This window comes from Salmo trutta, chromosome 2, assembly GCF_901001165.1.
Source record: "Salmo trutta chromosome 2, fSalTru1.1, whole genome shotgun sequence".
NCBI classification, from domain to species: domain Eukaryota; kingdom Metazoa; phylum Chordata; class Actinopteri; order Salmoniformes; family Salmonidae; genus Salmo; species Salmo trutta.
In genome coordinates, this window is record NC_042958.1 from 55,260,617 (window position 1) to 55,284,108 (window position 23,492).

General features: G+C 41.0%; 2 protein-coding genes across 12 annotated transcripts in view; one reads left to right on the forward strand and one right to left on the reverse strand.

The window, feature by feature from the left end:
* LOC115157687 (tyrosine-protein phosphatase non-receptor type 13) overlaps nucleotides 1-3,753 on the reverse strand; it is a 29,957-nt gene extending 26,204 nt beyond the window's left edge. For all 7 annotated transcript variants that reach the window (XR_003868535.1, XR_003868533.1, XR_003868531.1 and 4 more), the window contains exons 1-2: nucleotides 3,518-3,753; nucleotides 913-1,034 (exon numbers count right to left, since the gene is read on the reverse strand). Coding sequence is in view for 1 of the 7 variants with exons in the window: in XM_029706155.1 (XP_029562015.1) it covers nucleotides 913-1,033 (121 nt within the window). In the remaining 6 variants the exon portion in view is untranslated. The remainder of the gene's footprint in view (nucleotides 1-912; nucleotides 1,035-3,517) is intronic.
* A 4,069-nt stretch (nucleotides 3,754-7,822) lies between these two features.
* Nucleotides 7,823-23,469, forward strand: LOC115157756 (mitogen-activated protein kinase 8). 5 transcript variants are annotated; one of them, XM_029706202.1, is made up of 12 exons: nucleotides 7,823-8,046; nucleotides 10,898-11,078; nucleotides 11,542-11,671; nucleotides 12,046-12,104; nucleotides 15,214-15,352; nucleotides 15,576-15,741; nucleotides 16,267-16,338; nucleotides 17,843-18,025; nucleotides 18,454-18,578; nucleotides 19,176-19,239; nucleotides 19,890-19,967; nucleotides 20,234-23,469. In XM_029706202.1, exons 2-12 carry the CDS (start codon nucleotides 10,957-10,959, stop codon nucleotides 20,398-20,400), a joined length of 1,305 nt encoding a protein of 434 aa, XP_029562062.1. In that variant the 5' UTR covers nucleotides 7,823-8,046; nucleotides 10,898-10,956; the 3' UTR covers nucleotides 20,401-23,469. The 5 variants fall into 5 exon arrangements, with proteins under 5 accessions (XP_029562062.1, XP_029562071.1, XP_029562057.1 ...); XM_029706211.1 differs by having other exon boundaries at nucleotides 20,243-23,469; XM_029706197.1 differs by lacking the exon at nucleotides 16,267-16,338 and adding an exon at nucleotides 17,149-17,220 and having other exon boundaries at nucleotides 7,826-8,046.
* Nucleotides 23,470-23,492: the final 23 nt, after the last annotated feature.

Below are 23,492 nucleotides of genomic sequence, written 5' to 3' on the forward strand. Positions count from 1 at the left end.
AACAGCAGAGGTGTATTTGGAGGGCGAGTTAGTTAAGATGATATCTATGAGGGTGACCATGTTTACGGATTTGGGATTGTACCTGGTAGGTTCATTGATAGTTTGTGTGAGATTGAGGGCATCAAGCTTAGATTGTAGGATGGCCGGGGTGTTAAGCATGTCCCAGTTTAGGTCACCTAGCAGAACGAGCTCAGAAGATAGATGGGGGGCAATCAATTCACATATGGTGTCAAGGGCACAGCTGGGGGCAGAAGGTGGTCTATAGCAAGCGGCAACGGTGAGAGACCTGTTTCTGGAAAGGTGAATTTTTAGAAGTACAAGCTCGAATTGTTTTGGTACAGACCTGGATAGTAAGATAGAACTCTGCAGGCTGTCTCTGCAGTAAATTAAAACACCGCCCCCTTTGGCAGTTCTATCTTGGCGGAAAATGTTATAGTTAGGGATGGAAATTTCAGGGTTTTTGGTGGTTTTTCTAAGCCAGGAATCAGACACGGCAAAGACATCTGGGTTGGCAGAATGTGCTAAAGCAGTGAATAAAGCAAACTTAGGGAGTAGGCTTCTAATGTTAACATGCATGAAACCAAGGATTTTATTAACTTGCATGTCTGCATGGCTATAGGAATAATTCACTCCAAAAATGTACGTTTGTCAGACATTAGAAGTAGAGCACGATATGATATGGTTGTGCCTATCTTTCCCATTCATTTCCGATTTGAGGCCTATTTCTTCTAATGCATAAAGAAGCATGTAATAACAGAAGTCATGGGATATTAGACCACTTTTGAGATCTGCAAACATCGGACAAATGTTTGATGGGCCATGAACAATCCCTTTAAGACCAAAAGATCCTTTTAGCAACTGCCAGTGGGTATTATCATGGGTCAGGAATGGGATAGAAATGTGTCCAGGTACCTTTGTGGGAGATGTCCGTTAAGGCCTCGGCGGTGCCCAAAAGCAGACGCCATACCTCATCCTCCTCCAGAGGTGACCCCCGGGCCTCCAGCACCTCTGCCAGGGTCACGAACGTGCCCATCCTGGGGGACACAGCCATGGGTAGATACAGTCATATATTATCTATAGGGGGGAATATTTGTTGTTATTTAAGTTCAAATGCTGTACTAGCAAACTTTATTCCTAGTTATATGTACATAGGTAAAGTATCTACCTCAATTACCTCGTACCCCTTCACATCGACTAGGTACCGATACCCTGTGTATATAACCAAGTTATCGTTACTCATTGTGTATTTATTATTACATGTTTTACTTTTCTGTTATTTCTCTATTTCATTTTTCCCTGCATTGTTGGAAAGGGCCTGTAAGTAAGCATTTCACTATTAGTCCACACCTGTTGTTTACAAAGCATGTGACTAATTCAATCTGATGTTATTTGATGAGCAATATATGTTTCATCACAGTCTCTGTGAAAAAATAAGCGAAGCTGATATTTGGATTACAATGAAAGTGTTGAATGTAAGAAACATAATCGTTTCCAGAATAATTTCTGAGTTTTAAAAAGGGTCCACACAACTGTACTGTCTTATCGCATAAATCATTATCTCAAAGTGATCCTTTTCGCTGAGAATATAGAGTTATTAGGATAACAAAGGTACATTTGGCCCATTAAACAACCATCTACAGATAAATATCTAGAGTACAACGGGTAAGGCCAATGCTTGGTCTAATGGAAGGCAATACAGACGCCCCCTCCCCTCCTCCATCCATCTGTTTCTTCCCCCTCTTCCTCACACACGCACACCAGGCTTTCACACATTCAAACTGAGCTTTCAATTGGCAAATACCGGTAATTGGCTTTCACAGAGCCTGAAGGATTTGCTCTAATGTCTCTGCTCTCTCTGTGCCTTTGATTTTTTTTCTCCCTCTCGTCACCAAGGTGAAGGCGAAGCGTTGAGATGAAAAGTGACAGTGCTGAGGTTCACTGACATATTAAATTAGTTTACCTCGTGTACGATTTCACTAAACAGCGATGGCATTTTAGCATTAGGGTCATTCCACAAGAAATTGGGACAAAAAAAAAGAAACATTACTGAATGTAATACATGAAAAAGTATTTTGGAGCAAGGAGGTTGGAACAACCCATTAGGTATTTTGTTTTTGTGTGCTGGTTCACTTTTCTTTAAATGAAACCTCCAAGTTATGTAGTTATACACTGACTGAGTGATGAATGGAACAAAAGGTGGTATCCCATTTCACTCTAAAATCATACATGATTACTAAAAATATTAACTAAATCAAATGAAAACACATAACTATAATAAAATGAATGTCAGCGATTGAATTGATTGTGTAGCATCTCTGGTTCCTGCAGGTGGAAACGTCTCCAAAAAGATATACTGTAGGGAGTTAGTTATGCTGGGTTCGTCATTACAGTTATACCATATATTGTGTAGCCTTGTTGGTGTTTTGAATCAGGGATAACAGTGGGTATATGGGTATTCATACTGTAGCTAAACTCAAATGAAATAAGTAATCTTCATACGCCAATATTCAAAGAGTGAGCTGAGACCTAACACACTCTGTACCAGCATTTGATCAAGGATTGATCTGGGCCAACGAAGGCTGTCCGGGGACACCAGGTTTAGTGGGAAATCTAATTGCTACAAAGCCATTGTATCTGCTCTACAGGAACACAGTAGTTCCTATTGTTTTTCAACCTGGGAGCAGTTGAACAGGACAGCATTTACAAGCCGAGACTAAGCATTTGCCATCTTGGTTGATGATGACATTACTTTCAAAGTAGTCCTATAAGATAGCGTTTCTCATAAACAATGGCAAACTGAGGATTCCTTTTATCCCAAAATAAGTAGGTAGGCAATCACTCAACTGTAACTCACACAAGGTTGTGTTTTCTGACAGAAGAGAGTAAGCACTACTGCTGCAATAACAGGCATCAGTAAAATGGCAACACTGTATCTTAGATGAGAAGGCTGAAGGCTGGTACAAACGACATCAACAAAGTGAGACTGATGGATGGGTACACCCACTCCCTAAATACCACGTTCCCAATTGGTTCACTCTGAAAAGAAACAAATATCATACATCAGGCTACCCTGCCCCAGGTCAGACAGGGTAGGTCTATTTTTGCACCAGGACAGTTTGTACAAAAATATATTAATAATTTAAACATAAAGGCATGATAACTGGCTATATTCATGCTGTCTTTGCATTTAAAACATATTTACTAACTCTTATCCTAGCAAAATATCAAAATCACTTGCCCAATAATTAAATTAATGGGCTAAAATTATCGCTGACGATAAACTCTCTACCAGGCTATTGTCTAGAAACTGTCGATGGAATATGTTGTAATTAAACTGTAAATACCTAATGGAAAGATCGGGCCACAATTACCTCCCGATGACATACCGGCATTAATTAAATTACTCATTGGTCGTGTTCCCGCAACTTTTAGACATTCATAGAATATCACATCTGTGTTGAATAGATGTAGGTCTATATTTTTGTGCAATTCTATCCACTTAAACCCATAACTTTACCTTATTTCATTCAATATATGAAGAAGTCCCTCTTCAGAAAACCTCCAGCAGCTCGAATGTAATCTTCTCAAGCATCACAGGGTATTCCACCTGTGGCTGTACTCTTCATTCGCTACTTTTTCTAGCCTATCAGGCGACTTTTCATCTATCCATAAATCCATCACAAGATAGCGTGGAAATAACACATTTTCTCCATAGAATATAATGTTCTGTACACAAACGTAGCGATGTATCGATACTGGGTTTTCGGTCAATTTGGACTATTTTTAGACTCCAGGTATAAGAACTCAATTGGATTACGCAGGAGCGGTTTGACAAGCAGCAAGGTAGTGGTCAACCAATCGGTGTGGGCAAGAACATTTAGCTAATCTTTCAATAGTAAAGTGATAAACGTATTGTTCTGCTCAATTCTACTAATCCAACCCATGTTAATAATATATATATATATATTTTACTTCGACAATAATGTGTGATTGTTGTTTGGCTAAAGTCACCAACACTCCCTTTTTCTCTTCCTATCTGTTTTACTTTCTTACGTTCTCTCTCTCTCTCGCTCTCTCTCTCTCACACACACACCATTTCCATTCAAAATCCTAACGCTAAACCTAACTCCTGACCCTAACCCTAATTATAACCCTAACCCTAATTGTAACCCTAAAAGAATGGAGCTGAAGGGAATAGTACTGCAATTAGTTGGGGGCGAAGGACATACTACTCATCTAAGGAGGCGTTATAGAGGCCAGTGTGTGGGATACCAGATGAGACTAGGTTGGCGAGTGGATAAACTGCCTTTCCCTTCCGTTCTATTGGCGAACGTTCAATCACTGGAGAATAAACTGGACAAGCTCCGTTCGAGACTAGCCTATCAACGTGATCTGTATTATCCTATGTTTCTCAGAGTTGTAGCTGAACAAGGACATGGAAAATATAAATCTAGCAGTTTTTTCTATACATCGGCAGAACGGCAACGAGCCGTAAGCAATCAAGAAAAGGCTCACCCAGAGAGCAGGCGCTAAGATACAGGACTGTTTCGTAGTACAGACTGGAATATGTTCCGGGATTCATCCGATGGCATTGAGGAGTTCGCCACAGTCAAGTGCATCAACGAGGTCATCCCCACAGTGACTTTTGTTTGTCAATTTTTCTTACTTTTTAACTTCATTCTTGGGAAAGGGCTCGTAAGTAAGCATTTCACAAGGAAGTCTACAGCTGTTGTATCGGCGCATGTGAAAAATAAATTGTATTTAATTTGATTTGAACTCTGAACCTAACCCCTAAACCTAAAATAGCTTATGTCCTTGTGAGGACATTTCCCCATGAGAACAAATGCACAGTTAAAAAGTAAGAATAATTAGCATTTTGTGAATTCTTGGTTGGTGAGCGGATCCCAGATCTCACAACCAAAAAGGGCAAGGGGTTCTATTACTGATTCAAGTATTTTTAGCCACAAAGATGACTTTCGAGTAGTAAGACATGCACAGTTGAAGTCGGAAGTTTACATACACTTAGAGTGGAGTCATTAAAACTCGTTTTTCAACCACCACAAATTTCTTGCTAACAAACTATAGTTTTGGCAAGTCGGTTAGGACATCTACTTTGTGTATGACACAAGTAATTTTTCCAACAATTGTTTACAGACAGATTATTTAACTTACACTGTATCACAATTCCAATGGGTCAGAGGTTTACATACACTAAGTTGACTGTGCCTTTAAACAGCTTGGAAAATTCCAGAAAATTATGTCATGGCTTTAGAAGCTTCTGATAGACTAATTGACATCATTTGAGTCAATTGTGGGTGTATCTGTGGATGTATTTCAAGGCCTACCTTCAAACTCAGTGCCTCTTTGCTTGACATTATGGGGAAATCAAAAGAAATCAGCTAAGACCTCAGAAATAAAATTGTAGACCTCCACAAGTCTGGTTCATCCTTGGGAGCATTTTCCAAACAACGGAAGGTACCACGTTCATCTGTACAAACAATAGTATGCAAGTATAAACACCATGGGACCACGCAGCTGTCATACCGCTCAGGAAGGAGACGCGTTCTGTCGCCTAGAGATGAACGTACTTTGGTGCAAAAAGTGCAAATCAATCCCAGAACAACAGCAAAGGACCTTGTGAAGATGAGGGAGGAAACAGGTACAAAAGTATCTATATCCACAGTAAAACGAGTCCTATATCGACATAACCTGAAAGGCCGCTCAGCAAGGAAGAAGCCACTGCTCCAAAACTGCCATAAAAAAGCCAGACTACGTTTTGCAACTGCACATGGGGACAAAGATCGTACTTTTTGGAGAAATGTCCTCTGGTCTGATGAAACAAAATAAAACTGTTTGGCCATAATGACCATTGTTATGTTTGGAGGAAAAAGGGGGAGGCTTGCAAGCCGAAGAACACCATCCCAACCGTGAAGCACGGGGGTGGCAGCATCATGTTGTGGGGGTGCTTTGGTGTAGGAGGGACTGGTGCACTTCACAAAATAGATGGCATCGTGAGGAAGGAGAATTATGTGGATATATTGATGCAACATCTCAAGACATCAGTCAGGAAGTTGAAGCTTGGTCACAAATGGGTCTTCCAAATGGACAATGACCCCAAGCATACTTACTTGTGGCAAATGGCTTAAGGACAACAAAGTCAAGGTATTGGAGTGGCCATCACAAAGCACTGACCTCATCTTATTGAAAATGTGTGGGCAGAACAGAAATAACATGTGCGAGCAAGGAGGCCTACAAACCTGACTCAGTTACACCAGCTCTGTCAGGAGGAATGGGCCAAAATTCACCCAACTTATTGTGGGAAGCTTGTGGAAGGCTACCCGAAACGTTTGACCCATGTTAAAAAATGTAAAGGCAACGCTACCAAATACTAATTTAGTGTATGTAAACTTCTGACCCACTGGGAATGTGATGAAATAAATAAATGCTGAAATAAATAATTCTCTCTACTATTATTCTGACATTTCACAGTCTTAAAATAAAATGGTGATCCTAACTGACCTAAGACAGGACATTTTTACTAGGATTAAATGTCAGGAATTGTAAAAAAATTGAGTTTAAATGTATTTGGCTAAGGTGTGTGTAAAGTTCTGACTCCAACTGTATAAAAGCAACAGATATCATTAATAAGAAGGGGCTAGAAGAGTCTTATATGGTGAGCTACCAAGTGGCTAGAACAGGCAAGCCACATACTATTGTGGAGGACTTGATTCTTCCTGCTACCACGGATATGGCTGGGCCAATGCTGGGGGAAAAGGCCAACAAAAACTATACAGACAATGCCTTCATCAAACAACACTGTTTTACGATGCATCAGTGAAATGGCAGGAGATGTTTTGAAACAATTACTGTTCCGCTTACATGCCAGTGAATTCTATGCGTTACAGCTGGATGAGTCAACAGACGTGGCGGGTCTGGCACAGCTCCTGGTATATGTCCGTTATGTTTATGGGTGGTCAATTAAGGAAGACAAATGAACTCAAGCTTACGGACAATGTCAAATGTGATATAGCGAAGGACTTGAGTGAGCTGGTTGCGCAATTACGCCAGTACTTTCCCGAAACGGACGACACAAACAACTGGATTCGTTATCCCTTGCCCTGCTTCCAGTCCACTTCCCGAAATCTGAACAAGAGAGCCTCGTCGAAATTGCAACAAGTGGTTCTGTGAAAATGTTATTTAATCAGAAGCCACTGACAGATTTCTGGGTAGGGCTGTGCTCAGAATATCCTGCCAGCTGTGTCACTAGAGATTCTGGGTTCGAGTCCAGGCTCTGTCGCAGCCGGCTTCCCACGAGCCGGGTTGTGACAAAAACTCACACTCATTCTTATGTTTAATAAATGAATCATATAGTGTGTGTGTGGCAGGCTTACAATGATGGCAAAAAACAACATTTGAGAGTGCACTGACCCTGGTGCTAGAGGGGGTACGCAGCTGGAGGTTGAATGTTTGAAGGGGTACGGGACTATGAAAAGTTTGGGGACCACTGCTCTACTGAGATTTACTGTCAGGGCCCAGGTCTGGCAGAATCTGTGCAGAAGTTCTAGGTGCTGCTGTAGGTTCTCTCTCGCTCTATGCACTAGCGTAAGTGCGTGTGCTTATTATGGCGAGATCACAGAGGTGAAATGCCTAAATGCCTTTAATTTGTCCTGCATAGTGTTGCTACATAAACTAATACTGTGAGAGGTAGGCTACCGCAGGCTATACAACACCGCAGGACGATTTGCTCTTGAATGTCACCTAGTTCTCATCGGCAACTTCCGGCAAACATCGCAAGGTTTCGACGACATCGGTATGAAATGGCAGAAACTGCCTCTGTGTCACGGACTCAAAGATTAGGCTACGTAGTACACATGTATTTTGCAGACCCAGGCCTGCCAGTGGAAGGAAACGCAGTGGATTCAGAGGTTGTCCTACTAAGCAAAAAATAATATAATATCTTCAAACATTCTGCTGTATATTTCAACGAAAGACCAGAAACCGCGGTTTGACAGTTTTGGAATTTCTAACGCGTTCTTTTGGAGTAGGGTGAGTTCGATATTAATCCTTTATAAGACATGTTATTGTTAGCAGTGGGGGAGGGTATTAGCACTGATGGGTTGCAAAGAACACAGAAAATACATTAAATAACTGCAATCAGCTAGCTGGACCATATTGTCAAGTTTTGGCTTATATGCCTATTGTAATTTTAAAGACATGCACCGCGTAAAAAAAAGATGGCTATTGGATATTCTCAAACGCGCACCAGCGGCTACAAAATGCGCTAACGTTACATTGTAAGACTTTAACTAACTGCTAAGAGCTAGTGCTACATTGTAACAACGACCTGGTATATAGGCTCCTGACAACATCAACGGCGTGGTTACATTTGCCATGCTATATTTGGATTTGTAACATCACCATAATTTCTAAAATGAATAAGAATCACAAGCCCACCATTCGGTCATAAATGGGCTTTTGACAATTAACGTTAGCCTACCACCAATGGACTAGTATAAACTTGTGAGTGCAAGTTAACTTATTGCCTGCTGCTAGTACGTCAAGTCGATTTCTATTAAACAAGTGAGAGGTGTATAGCTGCAATTTGTCTACATTTCATCCAATATACCTAAGAAGAGCAGAATAATGAATCGACGATATTATGGTCACATCGACAACCATCTATCTCAATAAGAACGCTATTTATCATGTAAATATGGTTCAATCATATCTTAATTTGACTATCTATTCAATTAAAGATGAATACAATTTCGGTGATGTTTAGTGTCGCATGTTGTTTTTGAAGGATTTTGGACACCTTCATTGACCATTCCAGGTGTGTCCTATAGAAGAATGACCTCCATAACAGATGAGGCCAGAGGCTTTTGGCACATTGCTTCTAATGCTGATGTCTGCTCTCAGTGGTGATAGGCTTCAGTATCTTCATTAGCTGGAAAAGTAGGCTGGTGAATCCCAGAAAAACACATCAGATAATGTGAGAAGTCATATTCATTTAGGCAAGATGTAGACCCCAGCTGGGCATTGTGGTATGAAAGAGAGTCATGGATGGCCCTGAATGGTTTGAAAGCTGAACAACCCATTTTCATGTTCAGCTTTCTTCCAGTTATGCATTTAATTTATTCCTTGAAATGAAATGGCCCCCATTTTACTGAAATGCCCCACACCACGGACGTGTGATTAGTGAGAGACCTTGAAACAGCGTCGATGTAGCACGACGACATGCTTCATGGCTATGGTTCTCTGCCTCCCTCTGATCGCATATTCTCTCAGATTCTCTGTGATTTGAAGCAGCACTCATCTAAGTTTCACATCTAAAGACCAACTGACATGTCATAAAAATGCTCACATTCCAGTGATAATGTGACGGAAAAAAAGAGTGTAATTCATGTTGTTTTAATAAAATTACACGCATATCATTCAATTTAATCCGACTGTATTACTATGGTCATCCTGTTGTTCACACCGCCATTCGTTCTGCTCCAGAGCACACAATTGGATGGAGCGACTGCACGGAAACGATTTCATTTTGAATTTGGCAAAGCATTTTGTTCAGGCTTCTCCAAACCCTGTTTTAGTCCCTCCATCTCATAGCAGGGCTTCAGGCCGTTGACATGCCTTTCAACCGGGATGAAAAAACCCTGCTGAACGCCCCTTCATGTGGAAAAGGGGAAGGGGGTGGCTGTATAGGCGTATGGAGGTCAAGTCATGGTCTGTTGACCGTGCAGCCATCAGCCAGTGAAAATGCCCTCAGCACAAATGTTCTAGATTTGACTAATGATTTCTTCTTCTAGCTCCTTATCAAATCCAGCGCTCCCTCCCGCTCTCCTTTTCTCTCTCTGCCTCAATACTTCCTTCCATTTGCCTGAACAATGAGTCTTAAATGTACATTTCTGCCGGCTCAAATGGGCTTCGGACAGTGGTGGACTTTTCTAGCGCTGGCCAATATCTCACCCGAACAATCATCTAAAGACATTGTGTATATGTTTTACATTTTCTATGTTAAAATCGAGCCCGGACGACTTGTTACTATTGTGGCGAGGAATCAAAACACGAAGTGGATTTAACTTCTTTAGGAAATCAGCCCTAATGTTGGAAATAAACATACTTTTAGTGTCATCCAGTCACATGTATTTATTTTCCCTGCTTTTCCACGCAGTATTTTACATACAGCAGGTTTTTAAAGGACCAGAGTGTGGTCTGCTTTGTGTTTTCATTTTTGCCATGGAAAACGTATTGCGACACTGGGATCTTCACAGCCCTAGTTCAAATGCTAGCAAAGCACTGCCACGAACCTCAGGAAATGCCTCTCTGTTTTCTCATATTGGAGATGTTTTTAAAGCTGTAGAAGCAGGATGTATGCTTCTACAGCTGAAGGTTTAGCCAGCTTAGACTAACACAATTGTGGCTGAAACATTTGGTCCCTGTTTAGACCACAATTGATTGGTGGTACCAGACAGTTTGCTGTGCTGGTGTTTTGCTTTACAGTGCTCTGGTTTTACATTTATGAAAGCTGTGATCCAAATCCTGGAATGAATTTGTACAGTATATTGACTTATGATGGGATATAAAATACCAGCTAATCCTATAAACCCAGAACTATAATGTGTTGTAATGCATTTAAACCTTTTTTTAGATTAACTGTATGTGTAACACCGTATACCCTCGCTAACCTAAATGACCCAAATGTCATCACTATTCAGGGAGGACTTGATTTCTCTCATATACTGAATCATTTCGCCTCGTTAATTTTGACACACAATGCAGCCTCTGTCAATCGTATTCCCATAGATTGACAGCTATGGCTTGAAAGGTCCAGGTAATAAGCTGATAATATGCTAATTGCTTTTTTATCTTTCTGTTTCTTCTCCCTCTGTCTTAGGTCTTGAGACAGAAGTCCCACTTGGATGCCCAAAACACACACTTTGTCCAGATTTCATCATGAATCGGAATAAGCGTGAAAAGGAGTATTACAGTTTAGACGTCGGGGATTCCACTTTTACGGTTTTGAAGCGCTACCAGAATTTAAGACCCATAGGCTCCGGGGCACAGGGGATTGTCTGGTGAGTAGACGGAGCTGTGAATTGGAAAGGAAAAGAGATGCCCTGTAGCCCAATGCTCATTTTCCAGTGGCTATGTTAGAACTGTGTGTGTTACTCTGGGAAAGAAGATCTCGTCTGAATCGTACTATAAAATATCACAATTTGCCAGCTATTTGAAATGTGATTGGAAGTCAATGTGATTCATACGTTATTAGCTGCTGTAGGTTGAAATGGCATTGGACGTCAATATGATACGTTATTAGCTGCTTTAAGTTTGTTTATATGCTATATGTTTGCCATTGGTCCAGTATTACACTTCAATCATTTGGACCCTGATATTGATCTAGGATGTGGGAAATAAGGAACAAAACTCATCTTTCATTAAAAAAAACATATATATTTAAGACATTGATGTTTGGCCATGCTAGCCTTCTTCAGATACATCATAAAGTAGGGACAAACATTTGTATTTTTGTGTTTCCAGCTCAGCATATGACCACAACCTTGAACGAAATGTGGCAATTAAAAAACTCAGCCGGCCTTTCCAGAACCAGACTCATGCCAAAAGAGCTTACAGAGAACTGGTGCTCATGAAATGTGTCAACCATAAGAACGTAAGCTATTTACCTCTCTCAATCTGTGTGTCTGATAGAAAAAGGGGAACAGCAAGTAGGAAAGGGAGTTGTCCCAATTTATAGAAAAGAAAGTTGCGAAAGCATTTACTCTTGTACAATTGAAGCAAAATGTAAGATCATCACAGATCATTCTAGAATGTTGCTATCCTCTTGTAGCTCTTACATGAATTCTTGATGTTTCCATTTTTCTAAATTGCCATTGTCTATTTTATGTAGTGTTAATTGATTTTCGGAAGAACCCCTCTGTAGTTTTAGCGCGCCCTTAGGCAGCGTATTGTCAGCATGAAATGCAATGTTGCTACATACGCTGCTCACAGAACTATGATGCACTGATGCATCTTATATCTCCACAGATTATCGGCCTATTAAATGTATTCACGCCACAGAAGACGCTGGAAGAATTTCAAGATGTGTAAGTAACGTCATCGTCACCTTTGCTTATAAAATCAATAAGGATAAATTGCAATACTTTATGATCTCTGTTCCCTGGTAGGCTGTAGTGCTGAAATGGCCAAAAGTATATTTTGGATGTGTGTTTTTTTTGTGCAGTGTAGTGGGGATCAGGGTCTATTGTGGGATAACTGAAGGGTTAGTACATTGTAGTGCATGGGAGGAAATGTGATTAATTCTCAGAGCGGAGGGAGGTACTTTGAGAATCTCTCTTTCTGATTTGTATCTAAAAAGAAAAATGAACATCATGGCTGGGGGGTAAACTGCCCGTTTCACTATGACGGAGGAGCAGCCCACTCCTGTGTGTGTGTGTGTGTGTGTGTGTGTGTGTGTGTATCCTGCAGCATCACACAATAGAATACATCTGAGTCATTATGGAGTCATTTACAATGCTTTATTAAGACGTGTAATAGACCAGGGCTTTTCAAACCTTTCTTGCCCAGGCAAACCGGTGACCAAGGGACCAACACCATATGTTAACAAAAAAAAGAAATATCACTTTTTGTCTTATCATTGGGTAATGGCAAGTAGAAGTAATCAACATTTTAAAATGAATAGATTTGGTCAACAGTTATTATTTTAACCTCCCCACAGTTTATTGGAAGAGGAAGTGTAAACTCTAACATAGGTTATTAGCTAGAAAGGTAACTTGCAGTTTTTAATCTACACAGTTTGGCATGGAGCTGAGAAACACTATTGCAGTTTTAAAGATAATTTCCTGCAATTCTATGCATTTTGCCATGGCTGGTGCTGTGTTCCTCTGCTCAAACATTATAACAAAATCAATGGACATGTGGCCTGAATGACCGTTTACATTTTTACATTTTAGATTCTCCCTGACTGTCTAGCTGTTATTTGATTGTTAGTTCTCAAAGAGCGCTTTATGTATTTATATATATAAACATACACACACTACCGTTCAGAAGTTTGGGGTCACTTACAAATGCCCTTGTTTTCCATGAAAACATACATGAAATGAGTTACAAAATGAATGGGAAATATAGTCAAGACGTTGACAAGGTTATAAATAATGATTTTTAATTGAAACAATAATTGTGTCCTTCAAACTTTGCTTTTGTCAAAGAATCCTCCATTTGCAACAATTACAGCCTTGCAGACCTTTGGCAGTCTAGTTGTCAATTTCACCCCGTGCTTCCTGAAGCACCTCCCACAAGTTGGATTGACTTGATGGGCACCTCTTACATACCATACGGTCAAGCTGCTCCCACAACAGCTCAATAGGGTTGAGATCCGGTGACTGTGCTGGCCACTCCATTATAGACAGAATACCAGCTGACTGCTTCTTCCCTAAATAGTTATTGCATAGTTTGGAGCTGTGCTTTGGGGCATTGTCCTGTTGTAGGAGGAAATTGGCTCCAATTAAGCGCCGTCCACAATGTATGGCATGGCGTTGCAAAATGGAGTGATAGCCTTCCTTCTTCAAGATCCCTTTTACCCTGTACAAATCTCCCACTTTACCACAACCAAAGCATCCCCAGACCATCACATTGCCTCCATCATGCTTGACAGATGGCATCAAGCACTCTTCCAGTATCTTTTCATTTTTATGCATCTCATGAATGATGTTCTTTGTGATCCAAACACCTCAAACTTAGATTCGTCTGTCCAGTGTCTGTGTTCTTTTGCCCATCTTAATCTTTTCTTTTATTGACCAGTCTGAGATATGGCTTTTTCTTTGCAACCATGCAAAGAAAAAGGCCAGCATCCTGGAGTCTCCTCTTCACTTTTTAGGTTGAGACCAGTGTTTTGCGGGTACTATTTAATGAAGCTGCCAGTTGAGGACTTGTGAGGCGTCTGTTTCTCAAACTAGCCACTCTAATGTACTTGTCCTCTTGCTCAGTTGTGCACCGGGGCCTCCCACTCCTCTTTCTATTCTGGTTAGTTGTTCTGTGAAGGGAGTACTTCACAGCATTGTACGAGATCTACAGTTTCTTGGCAATTTCTCGCATGGAATAGCCATCATTTCTCAGAACAAGAATAGACTGACGAGTTTCAGAAGAAAGGTCTTGGTTTCTGGCCATTTTGAGCCTGTAATCGAACGCACAAATGCTGACGCTCCAGATACTCAACTAGTCTAAGGGCCAGTTTTATTGCTTCTTTAATTAGAACCACAGTTTTCAGCTGTGCTAACATAATTGCAAAAGGGTTTTCTAATGATCAATTAGTCTTTTTAAATGATAAACTTGGATTGTGCCATTGGAACACAGGAGTGATAGCTGCTGATAATGGGCCTCTGTACGCCTAAGTAGATATTCCATTAAAAAATCCAGCTACAATAGTAATTTACAACATTAGCAATGTGTTCACTGTATTTCGGATCAATTTGATGTTATTTGAATGGACGAAAAAATTAGCTTTTCTTTCAAAAACAAGGACATTTCTAAGTGACCCCAAACTTTTGAACGGTAGTACGCACAAAGACAAACTACTGGTCAAACGTTTTAGAACACGTACTCATTCAAGGGTTTTTCTTTATTTTTATATTTTCTACATTGTAGAATAATAGTGAAGACATCAAAACTATGAAATAACACACATAGAATCATGTAGTAGCCAAAGAAGTGTTAAACAATTCAAAATATATTTCAGATTATTCAAATAGCCATCCTTTGCTTTGATGACAGCTTTGCACACTCTTGGCATTCACACTCTTGGCATTTCCCCCGTAATTGCAATTGAAATGATATAAAGGGAGGAGAGAGTGTGAGAGGCTCACTCATTACAGCAAAACAAGCAGGTACACTTTTATTACAGGAATCATGAGAATAATGCACTTTACTGTTGAACAAATTCATGGTTTTATCCACCCAGAAATAGGACGTTTTGATTGAGGTGACCAGGTAGAATGTGCAGCTTGCACCAGTCAGAACAATTAAATGGTCACAGTCTGAAGCCCTGGTGTGTGAGTGAGAGCGCGAGACGTGTGCACTCTGCGCATATTCTTTCATGTGTGTGCGTGTATCTGTGTGCGTCTGCCTGTGTATGCACTGCACACCTTTCTGTGTAATGTCATCCACCCTCCCTTCCCTCTCCTCTGTATCCGTCCCCAGGTATATTGTGATGGAGCTGATGGATGCCAACCTGTGCCAGGTGATTCAGATGGAGCTGGACCACGAGCGGCTGTCCTATCTGCTCTACCAGATGCTGTGTGGCATCAAGCACCTTCACGCCGCGGGCATCATACACAGGGTGGGCACACACCACCACACCTTGCCTGGCCAAGCAACCTTAATATGACCCAGTCCTCCTGTGTATTCCTAAAGTTGTCCCTTCTCTTACAATGCATTCACCTTTGGAGAATAAAATAAAAATCAAATGCATTTCATTGGCCTGGTGTGGTGTGAATGGAACTTAAGCATCGGTAGAGAGTTATCCATCTAAAGCGTATCCCCCTCCTGTCCTCCAACCTTAGGATCTGAAACCCAGCAACATCGTGGTAAAGTCTGACTGCACGCTGAAGATCCTGGACTTTGGATTGGCCAGGACAGCGGCCACGGGCCTCCTGATGACCCCGTACGTGGTGACCCGCTACTACCGTGCCCCTGAAGTCATATTGGGCATGGGTTACCAGGCCAACGGTGAGTGAGCGACCGAGGGATCGGCCAATTGGAGCTGTGCGTGCTGCAGAACGCTGTTTGTCGCATGCCCCGCCCACAAGGTCCTGAGACCCACCCACCTTCACAGCCACACCCCCCTCCTCCCGTGTCAGTGTTGCAGTCAGAGGGGTAGGTGGTACGCCTGGCTATGCGTTGTGGGTTCCTTTCCTGCTGCATAGAGAGCCAGTGCACAGCAGGTGTAGTGCTTGTGTTTTCTAGGAGGCTGTCCAGAGACAGCGCAACTGGACTAGATGATAGTGTGATCCAGTCCCTAGTCCGGCTTGCCTTTAGCAATTAATGTTTACTGCAAGAATGTGCAGATGTGATGGGGCTTGATATCTCCGAATCATTGGACTCGCTGCGATAAAATTCAGAAATTAAGTATGAGGAAAAAAACTGCCTGAAAATATGGGCATCCCTGCAGTGTCTAAAAACGACCCAAACTTTCCTGCTGACTTGTTGCTTTGCCTTTCTTCTTCTCCCTCTTTCTATGCTACACATATTTAGTGGATATTTGGGCTGTGGGCTGCATTATGGCAGAAATGGTTCGCCACAAAATCCTTTTCCCAGGAAGGGATTGTATCCTTGTGCTGCTTGAAGCAGTTCAGTTCTGCATTTGAAAAAAACGTCAGAGTTTATTTTAGAAGGCTTGTCAATTCTATTTCTCTTTTGATATGCCTGACACCCCCACACCTTCCCTCTATCCCCCAAAGCACCCAGTGCTGTAGCTTGATGCACTTCTGACTTATGCAACAAGCACCTGAAATTGAATTCAACAGTGTTTTGCACTTTCATTTTTTTACCAAGACAATTGCAAAAGATACCCTTTTAAATCATATTGTTTGATGTTCTTCTTCAAAGATAAGCAGCCATTTTGGCATAAAATAAGAAATGGACCTTGTCCTAACACAGAACATCTAATATCAATGGTGGATCTTTTATCAATTATCAAAACGTGGCCTTTGTCTATTAAATTGATAGTATTAATTTGCCCCAGTGAGAATCTTGAGGGTGTTATGCATTTCTGCTGTCATAATACAGTTTCGGCAGGCCTCGGGTGTCAGTGTCTTGCTAGTCGAAAGCCAATGTTATGTGGCCAATGTAAAAAAAGAAAGCCAATGTAGGCAGTTCTTTGGCCCACTTCCACTTTGTTTAATAATATGCCAGATAGTGAACCAAAAACCCCTCACCTTATCATGATGCACTACCTAGTCGGACACTGACAGCGGTTTGACATGAGAGTTGGCATGCCTTCATTTTCTTTGTTTGTATTCACACACATCACCTTGTCTGCATCGTAATTACTTCCTTGTTTTATGATTACATTTTTTTTTCATTTGGATTGCTTTGAGTTCTGCATGCTAATTTGGTTGTCATTCCATTTTTCAGTTGATGTCTGGTCTATTGGCTGCATCATGGCAGAAATGGTCCGAGGTAGTGTGTTGTTCCCAGGCACAGATCGTATCCTTCCCTGGACCCTCGTCGTCCCTCCATTGTGTGTGTGAATATTTGTGTGTATGCAAGTTTGTTATGTGTGTGTTCTGGTGGTCAGCGTATCGTTCTGCATTTACATGTTAGTCATTTAGCAGATGCTCTTAACCAGAGCGAGTTACAGGATCGATTAGGGTTAAGTCCCTTGCTCAAGGGCACATCGACAGATTTTTCACCTAGTCTGCTTAGGGATTTGAAACCAGCGACCTTTCACTCCATCCAAATTACTTTCCACTGGGTTGGGTATATGTGAAAGTGTTTGTACCTGTCGGCGGCCATTTCAACTCAAGGGAAAAGTGTTCTGATCACTTCACCTCATTACACAGTCCCACATCGAGGCTTGTGGCTCTGTTTTCAGTCTTCTTTGTGTCCGTCTCACTGGAGAAGAGGTGATCGAACAGATTTCCCTTGGTTCCTCAATCACAGTTGTTCTACAAAGTCAACAGTGAAAGAAATTTGCCTCCTCTGTGTCCAGTGTCTGTAATCCTCCTCCTTTATCCCAACTACAAGCACAAAACCTTGCCAATATTCCGCTTGTGAAAAGCCTCTGAAAAGCCCTTTGCAGCATTTTTCTTACATGTTGGAACGTCAGATATTGATCAGTGGAACAAGGTGATCGAGCAGCTGGGGACTCCAAGTCAGGAGTTCCTGATGAAGCTCAACCAGTCAGTGAGGACTTACGTGGAAAACAGACCCCGCTATGCCGGCTATACCTTCGAGAAGCTCTTCCCCGATGTCCTCTTCCCAGCCGACTCAGAGCACAACAAACTGAAAGGTAAGCGGGGAGAGCACACGCCCCTGGGGGACACCCCAAGCATGGAAACTGCAGTATGGTGTGTCATTGTGAGATGCAAAATGTCTCATACATGTCTGTATGACTAGAATATCCCATATATAGTAGTCAGTTATTTGCTGAATATAAGTATATTATGTTCCTAACACTGTCTCTGATATGCACTAACTAATCGAGTCCGGCTTATGTGATCAATTGGAAATTCCACGGAAAGTAGTCTGATGATCATGAATAGTATTTTATGTAGTGGTTTGAAGCCTTACTCTGCTTTGATTCGGATCATGTTTGACTAAGGGACTCTATTCTGGCCCACTACACTAATTTATCAGCACAGTGAATGTCAGCCGAGGGAATGAGAGGGGAATTTACCCACGCCATTAATTTCTCTATTTGTCTCAATTGTCTCGCAGCAAGTCAAGCCAGGGACCTATTATCGAAGATGCTGGTAATAGATGCATCCAAACGGATCTCTGTGAGCGAGGCTCTCCAGCACCCCTACATCAACGTGTGGTATGATCCAACTGAAGTGGAGGCGGTAAGCACTTACTGGCCCATTATGTGGGCGTGGAGGGGTGGTTCTTGTGTTAATGATCTACTCTTACGTTAGATAATAACATGACTCTTCAGATCTACTGTGTGTGTGTTTTTATGCGTGCAAATGCCTCGAAATACACATTGAATGGTGATTCACAATAAGAGGGAAGGTCAAAACAGCCACATGCAAAATGATGAAAGCCCTGTGAGTTTGCCTGCCTGGGAAAAGCTTAGCCCGGATCAGATCATAAAACTCCCTGAATGTTTAAGCAGGGGCTCTGGATTTGACATCCATTGACAGCCAGGTCGTCATCACCGAGAGTGCACTTGCCGTTTTTCCTCTGTCAACCAATCAGACCCCGGCTACCGTAAAGTGCGGGGGTGGAGAATGAGATGTTGCACTTCACTCAGTCCCTCGTATGCAAGCATTCCTCACAACTGACAAAATCGGCCTTGAGACGTGTAGATTTGGCTGCAGTGCAGCGCCTTGCACAAAAGTATCAAATTTGAATGTGACTCAGCCAAGTGAAGAGAAGGCCAACATTCCCCATGTCACCCCACTTAAAGTACACTGTGCCCTGTCCTGTTCCTCTTGCAGCCCCCACCGCTGATCACAGACAAGCAGCTGGATGAGAGGGAGCACACGGTGGAGGAGTGGAAAGGTACAGTAGAAAGCGAGAGAAGCCATTTTTCTTACCCATGCTTTGATTCATACACTTTGAGCATGTTTAAATGTTTCCACTTTGTTACATTACAATTGCACATTATTCTACTAAGAATCTACATCTCAAGATGTTCTCGTGGGACATTCAATCTTAATATTTGAGTTTTATGCAGGTTTTGCCCTTTGTCTGTCTGTCTGTCTGTCCTAAAAAAAAGCCTGTCTAAAGTGAGACGTGTTTATGGTGCATCCTATCCCTCCCTGTCTGTCTAATCTAAACCTGGTCTGGTGATCTAACCCTGCTTCCTCTGGGAGCGTGATAATGACGACAGGGCATTCACACCCGAGTCTAGCAGAGCTCTGTTTATTGGCTCTATTCTCAAGTGTGGACTCTGTGTCATATCATGCTAGCAATGTTTCTGTCTGTCATGTTCTTCTTAGGTTTATGTCTCATGTCTAGGGTTGCAAAATTCCCGAGATTCACAGGTTTTCCAGAAATCCCAGTTGGAAGATTCCCAGATATCCTGCTTGTTCCCTCCTAATTCCAGGAACCTTCTGACAAGAATTTTTGGAAAACCTGGGAGTTTAGGTGTAGTTACCAGAAGTTCAACTGTAGTCACTTTTTTTACTAAATCTTGTGATCCATTGCAGATTTGATATACATGGAGGTCCAGGACTGGGAGGAGAGAACGAAGAATGGAGTGATCCGGGGACAACCAGCGTCTTTAGGTTAGTTTAGAGAGTTTTCTCCAAGGGCAACTTAGCACTCAAACTCTGATAGTTATACTCTATAACTAGGGCCCAGAGTTGTTCCTGGTCAGGTCCTATGGTCAGAGAAATGACCTGGTTCTAGAGTACTATGTGTGGGAGCAACAAATTGCCCGTAGTTGACTTCTGTTCCAGATCCAGCTCTTAATGAAGAACCTCTGCTCTTTCTGCCTAACCAGAAGTGGTTTAAGTCTGACTTGATACCCCCTCTCTGTTTCTCCATACATGTAGCACAGGTGCAGCAGTGAGCAGCAGCTTCCAGCAGCACCCTTCTGCGTCGTCCTCATCCGCCAACGATGTGTCCTCCATGTCCACCGACCCCACCCTGGCCTCGGACACAGACAGCAGCCTGGAGACGGCCTCTAACACGGACCCGCTGGGCTGCTGCAGATGACCATCACCCTGCCCTGGTCCCTGTCTCACCAGTCCCTCCGCTTGTCTTCAATGGTGTAGAGTTTAGGCCAGTTTGTTTGTTTGTTTGTTTGTTTGTTTGTTTGTTTGTTTGTTTGTAAAAAAAAAAGAAGAAAAAAAATAATAATTCCCCTTAAAGTACTACTACAGAGTCATTTTTATTACATTTTATTAATATTTTTTAGTCCAGGCTGTAATATCAACTTATTTTTAACCTAAGAACTTTATGATTTCACTATGCTGCAGTTTTGGCCAATGGTGATATTTTGAGAACGTCTGTAAAAGCTTTTTAGATGCTTTCATTTTGTATCTTTGTTTTTAGTTTCATCTACTTCTATTTCAAGCTACTGCTGTTTCAACTGGCCATATCAATGTAGAATGAGTTTGTACAGATTTTATGGTGAATATATTTTTTTCAAATTTAGTTTGCAGTGAGCCATTCTAACCATCATTTAATTGATACATTTATGATTTTAGTACTCCCCTTCCGAATAGTACTATTTCTTTGTCTATTCTAATCTCTTTCATATAGAATATTGTTTAATGCATATCCATTGGGTTGGATTTTGAGATATACTTTAGATTTATTTGTAAAAAAAAAAAAACGGTTTTCCTCGTGAGTCACTACCTCCTTGAAAAAAAAAAACTGTTTATCAAACCGCTTTCTTTTTTTTATTTTGTCATTAGTTTAGTCTTAAAATATCTCAAAATGCTGTTAGATTCCTGAACCATTTTCTCTTTTGGTAAGAGAAGACATTTAGTATTTCTTTTTTGTTGTTGAATTTTTGTCTGAATTTTCTTTTCCATGTTATGGGTGTTACAGATATGACGGAAATGGCGCAGATAGGTCCAGAAAGGAAACTAAGGAGCTTTTGATCATTTTCTTTGTTTGTCAGTGCTGAAGGCACTGCTTCCTCTGCACTGGTCAGTTATTCTCCAGTGATTATTTTCTACAGGTTTACTCTTTCTTTGACAGTGGGGCTATGTTGAACGCTAGGACTGAGAAACGTGGCAGTGGTCGTACTGTACAGGTGTATGCTGAGGAGCTTTGTGAGAAATAGGATGTTACTAGTTAGAACACATGACTTGAGACGGTTGAAGGTATATGAAGAATGTGTTTCGATTGAGTCCAAAACAGGGACGTAGAGAGGGCTTGTGTATGTGGTGATGTTGGTTGTCTTTGGAGGGATGGAAATTCTGCAGGCTTAAAGCGCAGGAACAAACTATTTAAAGAAACAAGGTTCCTAATCTCTGCTCATGTTATTCATGTAATATAAGTGTGCAGTCAGCTTGCAGTGTATTGAACATTTCAAATTGGAAAATGAGTGTACAATACGTAAGTAATAAGCTGAATCTCGGAGAAGATAATTGGCTGAACCCTTTGCAGAACTTGTACGTATGCATGCACTAAATAAATGTCACCCTATGCTTAGTACATCACACAATAGCTACAGAACCACCTCAAAACCCAAGTGAATCAGTGATTCTGAACTGTATGCAATAATGGTGTCCTTACAGTGTTTTTTTTCATTTAGCTTTTAAAAGGAAAAAGTGCCTGTAGTTTGTCAAGCATTCATTCCTGAGTATCTAGGAAGAGGATGAGTAGTCCTGTTGTGTCGAGGTCAATAACGGTTCCTGATAATGACTATAGTAGTTTCCACAAATAAGTCAATCACATTTGAGGTGTTTATCGTTAATGTGTTGTACATTTTCTTTTCCTACAGCATTGGTAAGTCTCCAACTTTACGGTCAATGTTCTGTCAAGAGGATGATGAATGCTTCTGATTATTTTAGCTCATATATTTGAAAATGTTTCAAAAAGGGGGCAGTTTTATCAAAGTAGGTCTTTCATCAAAGTAAAATACGTTTAAAAAAAATTACAATGACTGGTAGGTGTGTATGGTTTGCGGCTTTACTTTGCATAATGAGAATGTGCTTGATGATTTTAGGAGGGAAATTTTCATACTGTTTTCCCTCATTTCCTCAATATTAAACCAAATGTATTTGCGCTGAATGGTGGCTGTGGCAGTGTAGCTGTTATGCGGTGGCGTTGAAGAATGCCTGTGCTAAATTATAGAGTTGTTTCAGAATGTAAAATACCATGTAGTGTGTTGTTGAATGGTCGATGGGGAAGGTATGCAGAATAACAGCCAATCATATGTATCCATTATTATAGTAGCTGTGTTATAATTCATAATTATGATTCATTTTTTGTTATTTTAAGTGCTCTTCTGTTTCTTAACCCAGCATTATTAGGGACACATTCAGAATTGTTTGACTTCCTGTGGCTTTTTGCTTTTCTATCACATCTCTCAAAATTGTAATTGTGATTTTTAAGTAGGCTTTGATGAACTACCTCACACTCAATTTCTACAAGTTCTTGGATACCTAGTTGCCCACATGATTAGCTATCGAAGACATGTGAATACAGATTCCGTTATTTATTTATTTGAAAGTGTACTATTGTCAATGTTAGGAAACTTCTAGTTGTGTACGGTGTGTACTTCACCTAGAAGTAAAGAGAATTGTTTATGTAAATGTCATTTCTCCCCCCCTCTTTTTCCCTCTTGTTTTTACAGTTCATGTGCAATACCTTCTGCAAATTATGCTAGTAGTAAACTAAGTGATGGATCTAGCCTGTTACTTTGTATTTTTCTGAAGGTAGAGAAATGTTTGGTACTGTCAATCCATGTTTTCCTTTTTTATGAATTCGGATGATTTCTTGTGACTTTTAATCTATGATGTTACGTAATCAGTCCTATACCAGTCCTTAATCTATGGCCAGAGTCGGTTATATCATGCATGGCCAATAGATTTTGATTGGGATAAGGCCAAATAATGATAAAGGAAAAAATGTAAAAGATAAGTAATGCCTAAAAACAAACTCATATATATATATGGTGCTGGTTTGTTATGCAACTAGTTAAACATTTCTGGCTCTGCATCCTGACCGCAGCCAATGAAAAGTACACTACTGGAATAAAAACACTGGGATCTGATGATGCCAACTTAAAAAAAAACATGTACTGCAAATAAAAGAAACAAAATTTGACTCATGCATTTGTAGGTTTTTTT